Source organism: Melanostigma gelatinosum (genome assembly GCF_949748355.1).
Source record: "Melanostigma gelatinosum genome assembly, chromosome: 6".
NCBI lineage: Eukaryota > Metazoa > Chordata > Actinopteri > Perciformes > Zoarcidae > Melanostigma > Melanostigma gelatinosum.
In genome coordinates this window covers 13,856,108-13,866,119 of record NC_136639.1, presented here as the reverse complement: position 1 = coordinate 13,866,119, position 10,012 = coordinate 13,856,108, and the positions used below count along the sequence as shown (strand labels likewise).

Below are 10,012 nucleotides of genomic sequence, written 5' to 3'. Positions count from 1 at the left end.
TTACAATAAAGATATGAGTCTAAGACAAACCATTTTGAAACTTTGGGGAATTTCTGAGTCAGAGTCCCCTTTTCGCCGTTGCGCCCAGTTTTGGGACTATTTGTCGTGCGTAAAAGCTTTGTCCCCCTTTGCCTTTACCCCGCTTTTTCTGCTATTCTATTCAGGGTTTCTTCCTCTTTTTGGTGACAATAGACGGCCCATACTAATCAGGTTTCAAAGTAAATAGCAGCGCGGGGCGAGCTCAATGTAAATTGTGCCTGTCAGAGCCCCCCAGTGCCTTCAGCCGTAGATTGCAACACTGCAAAAAATATCCATCCCCAGACATCAGTTCAGTATTGAGTCTGGAAATATTGCATTTACCAAAACAGTACAAAACAGATTGCATCTTTCATCGGGGTGAGATAGTCCCACTTGTTTCCAATGCCAATCGACCCATCACTGTAAATGTTATTACATCGATTGTTCATTTCTAAAGGAAATACCCCTGCTTACTCTGCTTTATTTCACTGTATTGGCACATACATATTCTTCAAACGACACGGACTGCGATTGGAAACAAGCGAATGTCTATAATCTGCACTTGGTTTTTTTTCTACAGTGTTTTTTGAAGAAATATAACATTTCAAGATTTGAACACGGGACCCGATGACTTCTCGAGGTGGATATTTTTTGCAGTGAATGAACGGAGGGGGACTCTAACCAATGGAGAGAAAGAGAGGGCTTGGCTATAACCTTAGCCTCCCATTTTCTCTCTCTCTCTCCCTATCTCCCCCCTCTCCTCCTCCTCTATGCAGGGCTCTGGACAGTCAGTCGCCTTTGATTATCAGTCTCCAGCAGCCCCTCTCTTGGCTCCTTGACATGAGCACCATATAAGGCGCAGCGATCTCCATAGAAACGTGTCAGTTTCAATAGTAGTGTCAAAGTTCACTATATACAGACATTCGCGCAGATCCCCCGTTTCGGAAACATTGCTCTGCTGGTCCTCCCGTTTAAGCGCATTCATTTTTGGGTCTCTCCTTGTTCTTGCATATTCTATTAGTTGTTGCTGTTGGTCTCCTTTTTTATCTTTTCTCTTCGTATCTCCATTCCTCCTGCTGGAGAGAGGTGAAACTATACATGGGCACTTCATTCGGCGACGCGGTTTTCTTTCGCTGCTGGGCGAGATGATGGGGCTTATTTAAGAAAATAGATGTAAAAATCCGGCTCTTCAGTTTTTCCTCTACTCCTAAACGACGAAGACGGGAGTGTAAAGGAGCACGGGGAAGAAAAGAGAAAGGAATTTATCTCCGCAGCACTTTGGATCGCGTGTCTTTCCAGCAGAAGGTTTTTTTACTCGTTCCTGCGTCCATGTGAATCGCTCCTGCCTTCCCTTTGTGGCTATTTTATATCAAACTGCAATTTGTTACGACTGGACTCTGGCTTTCCTACAAGATCGGGGACTCCTGAATGGCTGACTGCAATTTACCTTGGAACTGGCCTCCCGATACTTGTATATCCTGATCGGGTGCCTATTCAATCGCCCTCCTGTATTTTGAATGTATTGATCGCGTTCTACTCTTCTTCTTACCCCATATGAGATTGCGTGTTCCGATTTGACTTTGCACTGCCCCGTCTTTTGAGATCTCATTTTTTCCCCATTCTACGCTTCGTAAACACCGGCGATCATTTCGCTTTATAGCACTTTCAGGGACAGAGATATGGCAATGGTAGTTAGCGTCTGGAGAGATCCGCAGGAAGACGTGGCCGGAGGACCTCCGAGCGGCCCCAACCCAGCAGCGCAGCCGGCGAGGGAGCAGCAGCAGGCGGCGTCAGCGGCGCCGCACACTCCGCAGACCCCTAGCCAGCCGGGACCCCCGTCCACACCGGGGACTGCCGGGGAAAAGGGGAGTCAAAATTCTGGACAGCAGCATATTGAATGTGTGGTTTGCGGAGACAAATCGAGCGGCAAACACTATGGCCAGTTCACCTGCGAGGGATGCAAAAGTTTCTTCAAGAGGAGTGTACGGAGGAACTTAACGTACTCATGTCGTGCCAACAGGAACTGTCCCATTGACCAGCACCACCGAAATCAGTGTCAATACTGCCGGCTGAAGAAATGTTTAAAAGTGGGAATGCGGCGGGAAGGTGAATATATTTTAAAAGACACTCATGATTACGCATCCTAGTAGCAGACGAACACGACTGCCATGTTGCATTAAGGTCAAAGGCATATGGCTGAGCATACTGCAGTCTCCATCCATGTTTTTCAGGGATGTTTGCATGAATGGTTCGTCTTTCTGCCTATGTAAGAGAGGCAAAGGCCAGTGCAGCCACAGCGGTTCTGCTCGTCAATGCGTGTCGCCTGAACAAAGCGGCTCGTCTAGCTTATCCTTATTTTGTTTTCCTTGCCGTGTAAATTGTAATATTATCAAGCAAAGGCATTCTATACAGCAGGCCCGTTTTACGTATAGGTTTTTGAGCAGAAGAGGGGTTGTGTGTATGTGTGTGTGCCTGTCTGTCTGTCTCGCTCACTCTCTCTGTGTGTGCGTGTGTGTGTGTGTACGTGTGTATGCGTGCGTGCGTGTACAATGGCCAAGGTTAATAGTCCCTTCTATAAGTAAATTCAGTTTACAAATTTATAATTGTACAGACGGGTTTGTAATCTGCGTGTGTGAATGTAAAATGAACACACTACAAACCCACGTCTCGCTCTAGCTCCTTATGCTGACTAGACAGCTCAGACACACTGAATAATGCCGCTTAAGTTGTTCATGGCTCATTGTTTTGCCTGGTGCATTACAGGCCGTATAACTTTACTTTCTATGTCAAGTGTTTTCTTCCAATTCATGCAAGCATCCCTTATTCAAAATCGACTGTTTGTGAAACAAAAGTACAAGCCCAAGTACAATGTGCCCTGAGTAACATTAATATTTTATTTTTTAATATTAAACAACAGCTGAATTCCTTTTATTCCCAGCTGAACTTTCGATGTGGGTAAAATGTGTAAATGTGATTGAATCAAACAGTATTTATCAATCATATTTGTAATATGGTTGACCACAATGGATTATTGTAAATATAAACAAAACCGCACGTAAATAAATATATATATATGTAAAGTAATATAACTAGGTTGCTGCATACAATATAGCCTACAATTACGCCTTGAAATACCCATGATAATACATGTGTTAAATGTGCCTTTGTACAACAGAAAATGTATGTGTGTTGTATAAATGTGATTGTATTTTCGTTTTGCATACAATCCATGTAGCGTGCAACCCTAAATACAAATGCAAAGAGTGCAAGTTGAGGGACACAGCACATCTGTTTTGATGAGATGTTTATGCTCTCCACATGATCATTTACTCTTACAAAACGGAATTCACGAGTCAAAATGTTTTTGAAAAGCGTGCTGAATTTAGATTGCAGGGCATGCCGTTTTACCGGAGAGAAACACACTAGCTTTAGCTTGCTTTACGGCTTTAGTACTCGTGAACAATGTTTATCAGTCCTGGATGCACATTTCCTCTTTTTTCTCTTTCTTTTTGTTAGCGGTTCAGCGAGGACGAATGCCTCCAACTCAACCCAACCCAGGCCAGTACGCGCTGACGAACGGGGACCCTCTGAATGGCCACTGCTATCTGTCCGGATACATCTCGTTATTGCTGCGGGCCGAGCCTTATCCGACGTCCCGGTACGGGAGCCAGTGCATGCAGCCCAACAATATCATGGGCATCGAGAACATCTGCGAGCTGGCGGCTCGTTTGCTCTTCAGCGCCGTGGAGTGGGCGAGAAACATCCCTTTCTTTCCCGACCTGCAGATCACCGACCAGGTGTCCCTTCTCAGGCTGACGTGGAGCGAGTTGTTTGTGCTTAACGCGGCCCAGTGCTCCATGCCTCTGCATGTGGCCCCTCTGCTCGCCGCTGCGGGCCTCCACGCCTCCCCGATGTCCGCGGACCGTGTTGTGGCTTTCATGGATCACATCCGGATCTTCCAGGAACAAGTGGAGAAGCTTAAGACCCTGCACGTAGACTCGGCAGAGTACAGCTGCCTCAAGGCCATCGTGCTTTTTACATCAGGTGGGTGTCCGACATGTCACATAGGAAAACGTCTATAATCAAATGAGGCCTAGTTGTAATGTTACTGGGGCCACTGAGCGAGGCTCGCAGGGCGAAACACTGTGGCGTAAAGAATATGTCTGCCAAGTATAGGTTGGTCACAAATCTGAGTTTACGAGATGTTTGCGTTGCAGATGGAATAGCTATTTTGTAAACAGCTTGCTACATATCCACTTACATGCATTCCCATGTCAGTTGTTGCCACAGCATAAAACGTGTAAACAAATCCAGATTGAGTGAGCGCATCAAGTTTGTTACTGCACTCAGATAAATGCGCTTTAAATCGGATATAATTGACAATCTCATATATGTAAAGATTTTATAATTGTTGAGTTTAAACTTTCTTGAACACGTCTGAGCCGAGAGCGAGACTGTAGGTTCGCGTCCATAAATTTTAGAACAGGTGTCAAATAATCGAGCGTAAAGATGAAATAGTCTATCACAGAACGATATATGACAGCTGATGCATTTATGAGTGTTGGTGCATGCTTTTATCCTTGTTTTGCGTGCACAAACACATGTCTTGGGGGCAGGAAATAATCCTTAGCAGGCTGAGATCAAAAAAGCTGATGGAGGTTGACTCATATGTCAATGCATCGCTGCTGTAGGACTCAGATCAGCACTGCTATAGATTGTTAGCTGACCTATTCGTTTTCTAAGTTGTTGAGGATAGTTGATTTTGTTCCACACGTGTTGAAAAGACACCAGCCAAAATGTCCAACAGTAACCTACATCTTTGATATCTTAATTGATAGGTGACTAGGGTAAGATCTTAAAGGTCCTCATTTACTCTCGGTGCGTAATTTAGATGATATTTTGGAGTTAGTTGTGTACGCGTGGTGCCTTTAGGCCCGTTATGTCAATGGATGCTTGTAGTGATTGGAAGGAACAGGAAAGTCAGGCCCCAAACTACTTCAAAACTAACCTCAAAGTTTGGATTGCATTGTCTCACATTTGGCCCATTAAAAAAAATCTGTATCATGGTTATACAGATCCTATAATTGGACACGTTCGTGATAAAATATTCAGTTTTACTGTAGTTTTCAGATTTGGAGTTATATTGAAATTATCACCACTTTCAATATCCCTAGAAAGCGTCATAACTCAATGTCATATTGAGTAGTTACACAATAATTATTGTTTATTATTTACCTAATGTCACATTGATGTATAACTGCATACATGCATACATTTACAATTTTTTATTATATTATTGATACATAATTCAACGCAGTATTTATAAAGTAATAAAAACTGTGTATAGTCAGGATCTAAATTAGCTAAACTCTTGAGTGCTCACCAAATGTATAGGAACCACCTTTAATTATATTTTCATTTATTATTCTTTTTTTGCGAATGCGACATTACCACATAGGTTTTCCTCCAGTTAGAGAACTTTCTATTTTTAGATCTTTTTTTAGTTTCAGGAGCCACAATAACTACTTTTTCAGTTTTGGGGGTTTGGCAACTTTCACACGCAACAATTTGAAGGCATACTGTTCGGTAAATATATGTTTTAACTCAAATAAATACTTTGCCTTATTTAGTATTATGACATCCTGTTTGATTCACTTTACCGTGCGCACATATTTGGCCATCTTTTCCTATTGCCCTGCGTTTCACGAATTCACCGCAGATTACCAAGAGAAACTTCTTAACGACCTCTATTTTCTAGCAGATGATTTAGTTAGGTTGAGATGCAACAACTGGTGTTGGCTATAACAAGTCATGTGGCACGTTGCCAAGACCAGCCTGGATTGTTTGCCTTTAATAACACCAGTCTTGTCAGTATGTGATACAGAATGGTGGACAGGCTACACTATTTCACCAGAGTTCAGGTCTGGATCATTGTCTTACACGAAGTCCTTATCCACGCTGCAGTGTGTGCCTTTGCTAAACTACCACAGAAATAGTCGTTTGCGAATCTGGAAGCGATCTGCTCCATGCACGTCTCAGTATGGGGGTGCAGGGTTGCAGGCAGGTCTGATGGAGAACTAGTGGGTGTCTTTGACCAGCTTTCTCTTGATGCATACATTCAAATGCAGCATCTAACTCTCTACATCGCAGCATTGCAACATCCAAGCATTATTATCCGCTATTTTACCTGAAATTTCTAAATGTAATTAATTAATAACATTATTGATTGCTGTAGTTTTTAAAAAGGGACACTCAGCGTTAATCCAGAGGGATTTGCATACATGGGGCTTTGACCGGCCGGAATAAGGTCGCAGTAAATCACCCCAAGATCTCAGCGTTGCCCCCGGGTTCATAAGGTTATTGTGTCTGGCCATAGTGAGTTATAGCACTGAGGACTCACGAATAGGCTTAAACGCCTCTGTCCGGCGTTTAATGTATTAGTGCTTGAAAACTAAAGCTGTCTTCCTTGTGTTGTCTTTACAAAAGCACGGCGCAATATGTTGAGGACAGCCTAGACTACGTGGACCATGTATGCCAGCGGTCATGCTGCTTGCATTTACAGCAGTTTATAGAACGCGCATGCTTGGGTTGTGTAAAAAAAAAAAGCGTATTTTTATAACAGGACATTGTACGACACTAACGAGCCTGATATGCGTTGTCTATAGTTAAGCGTGGCTGCACAAGGCTGCATGAACCACCAGTGTGCACCAAAACACACGTCTCGTCTGCGTGTTGCATACGCTCATTTTCTGACATTTTATGTCGCTTCTGCGTGACTATTGACTTCACCTCCCCTAATAAATGTGATTGCTTCCAGCGGCCTGTCCTATAGGCTACATTAAAAAACAGGGCAAAAGTGGTCTATGGAGAGAAGTTCGGCGAAATGACTTAACAGCTAACTGCAGAGTAATTAGGTCACATTACATCCGGTGTAATTTCAGATTCATCAGTGCCGTTTATGTTTCCTTATACTTGGATCCCCAGAGTTCAGACATCAAGAGCATCGGCCTTTAGCCTGTACCCTATACCTTTCGCCTTCGCTCCATTTGCCCCGTCAATTCTTCCTCTGCACGTTGACAACACTGTTTTCATAACATTTAACTCTATATTCTTGTTGATTGTTGTTAGAGCAGGCAGAGATACCCTCCACTGAATTGTGCATCCCCTGCTTCAGCAGCAAGCCCCCTTGTTTATTCTGCGTGACAGTCCCACTCGCTCAATGTGATGTAGCATGTTTGGGCAGTGTGTTTGTTCATTCCACTTTGTCAATAGTACGTAAAGGCCGATGTTGAATGATAACAGGGTGCTTCTGCAGGAATTAAAATTGGGCATGGCAAGGTGTGCACTTGTCACAGCTAAGCCCACGTGACGCCAAAAATTGACCATGCGCTTTTGTGTTCATATTTTGAAAATAAAATATTAAGTGGAATTGTCAGCAGAGTCATTTGAGTGCTATAGCCTATATTTAAAATTATATATGATGAAAAATGTACCACCTCTTTGCAAGCTTGGTGACCTAAGAGTCTGATGTGTTTTAATAATAATGTAATACCTTAAGAATATGTTGTTAGCCAATATTGTTTCACTTAAATCCGATTGAGAGACTTTTCCATAACATGTCGTACCTTGGGGCTTCAGAGACTTGTCGAGCCTGACCACAGTGTTTTTGGTGTGTGTTTCTCAGACGCTTGCGGCCTGTCGGATGCTGCTCACATCGAGAGCCTGCAGGAGAAATCTCAGTGCGCCCTGGAGGAGTACGTGAGGAGCCAGTACCCGAACCAGCCCAGCCGCTTTGGGAAGCTCCTGCTGCGGCTGCCCTCTCTGCGCACCGTCTCGTCGTCGGTAATCGAGCAGCTGTTCTTCGTCCGCTTGGTAGGTAAAACTCCTATTGAAACCCTCATCAGGGATATGCTATTATCCGGGAGCAGCTTCAACTGGCCTTACATGTCCATCCAATGATCCTAATATGAAAGTGGGAAAAAGAGAGGAAAGAAAGGACCAAAATGCAGCACCCCTCACCCCATCCTCCTCCAAGAAGACTATATATAGGATCTTTTCTGAAAAACTTGGAGGACATTACTTTTTTTCTGTCTTCTGGGACTGAGATGGAATACATTATGTACAGAAAAATATTGGAACTGGACTTTACACCTGTGTAAATCCACCCTCATCGTCAAGAACAATACTCTTCATTTTGTAAAATACTAGTCTTTATTTTCCTTTTTTGTAAAAAATACAAATACAATGAAAAACATCATATGCGCAGTAAGAAAAAAATAATCAAGACTTAGCGGGAAAATAATGTTTCCAAGCAATTATAAGAAATGTCCTGTGTCTATGTACCTCTCTGTTTTGTATTTTTTCTGGTTCTAAACCAGGGTTTCTGTGATTCTATACTAATACTTTTTTGATATAACCTTTTTGCTTCTTATAATGAGTGCGATATATGTTGTCGAAGCTATGTTCTCCAAGAATTAAAATTGAAGTGAGAATTTAAAAACAGAAAAATAAAGAAATTTAGACAAATAAGAAACAGTCTAATCGCTATGACAATATCACCACTGATGGTTGAACTTTTCTCCCAATTGAAACGATGGACCTGCAACAGCAGCAAACTGACCTCCAGGACATTTTAACTGAGAGGACGTCTGGGGCGCCATTCCCCGGGCCATGAGTGCGTGTGGAGTCGATCATCAGTCAAAGGAGAGACATGAAAATCAAAAGCACTTTTAATATATCATTTCAAATACATTTTGTTTGTTTCGTCTTGAATATTTTCATTGTTTCTTGAATTTTATTGGTTGTTGCCTTCAATTTGCTTACTCCATGATGCAGCTTTTTGCAGAAGGGTCGGTTGATGAAGTTGTGTGATGGTGACTGTACTATTAAAAAAGAAATAGGCAACAATGTCTCATTCTCAAGCATTTTCCTGGAAGTAAATATCAAGATTCTCGGTCTTATTTTATATAATCAGGGGGAATCTGTTGTCTCTGTGGGCTCCTGCGCGCAAGTGCCGTCTACCGTCACCGAGTGTACTGTTCTGCATTGCCTTATACTGAAACATAATTCTGAATTTTGCCTCTCTCTAATACGCCAATACCGCCAGAAACGAGGTGAAACAAGGGATTACGTGTGGTAATGAAACAATGGGTGCATACTTTACATTTTAACAGACTCACGGAGATAACTGACATTGCTAACACAAAGGAGGGAAGGCTACACACGAGGACTTGGTGAGCTCTCTGCCAGCCTGTGAGCGTATTCATGTTTAATATTTTCCCAGACAGTGAGGAAAGCCTGCGCACCACACAGAGCCACCTCTATCCTACCTCATGTGGCTTAATCAAGGTGATTCCTCACAAACCAAACAATATTCCCCTCTCCCCCGTTCTTAAAAACTCTGCCTTGATAGTGCATGCCTCAATATTGATGTGGGCGTCATTTGGCAAAAGGGTTAGGCCCCGCTGCAAAGCTGCTGTGATATGCGTGATCAATCTGGAAAATGTATTTTACAGCATGTAAGCCAGTCGATAGGAACACCGAGGGTGATGCATTGTGAGGGAATAGAGAGGAGGAAGGAGAGGGAGGGAGGGAGAGAGAGAGAGAGAGAGAGAGAGAGAGAGAGAGAGAGAGAGAGAGAGGAGCCGGTGCAGAGACAAATGAGAGGGGAAACGTGTGAGATGGAAGGCACGTGTGTGTGTAGGTGTGTGTGTGTGTATGTGTGTGTGTGTGAGAGAGAGGGAGACAGAAAGAGATATGGCCTTGGTTTGCCTGATACATTCAGAATGTAATGAGTACATCGATAAGTCCTCAACGTGTTAGATGGGTTACATGGAGTTTCTGTCCTTGCATTGGTCTGTCTCTCTATGTGCGTTTTGTCTCCATGTACTCCACAAAATGACACAGGAAGCCCAGTCATGGACCTGGATCTACCCTCACTGTCAGTACAGCGTTACACTCACATCGACGGGTAAAATGTGATGAATTGGATCGC

General features: G+C 43.2%; 1 protein-coding gene across 2 annotated transcripts; it reads left to right on the top strand.

The window, feature by feature from the left end:
• The first annotated feature begins 889 nt into the window (after positions 1-889).
• Positions 890-8,914, top strand: nr2f1a (nuclear receptor subfamily 2, group F, member 1a). 2 transcript variants are annotated; one of them, XM_079269826.1, is made up of 4 exons: positions 890-2,124; positions 3,535-4,062; positions 7,703-7,890; positions 8,630-8,914. In XM_079269826.1, the coding sequence occupies exons 1-4, from the start codon at positions 1,698-1,700 to the stop codon at positions 8,690-8,692; spliced, it is 1,206 nt and encodes a 401-aa protein (XP_079125952.1). In that variant the 5' UTR covers positions 890-1,697; the 3' UTR covers positions 8,693-8,914. The 2 variants fall into 2 exon arrangements, with proteins under 2 accessions (XP_079125952.1, XP_079125951.1); XM_079269825.1 differs by having other exon boundaries at positions 7,703-8,914.
• Positions 8,915-10,012: the final 1,098 nt, after the last annotated feature.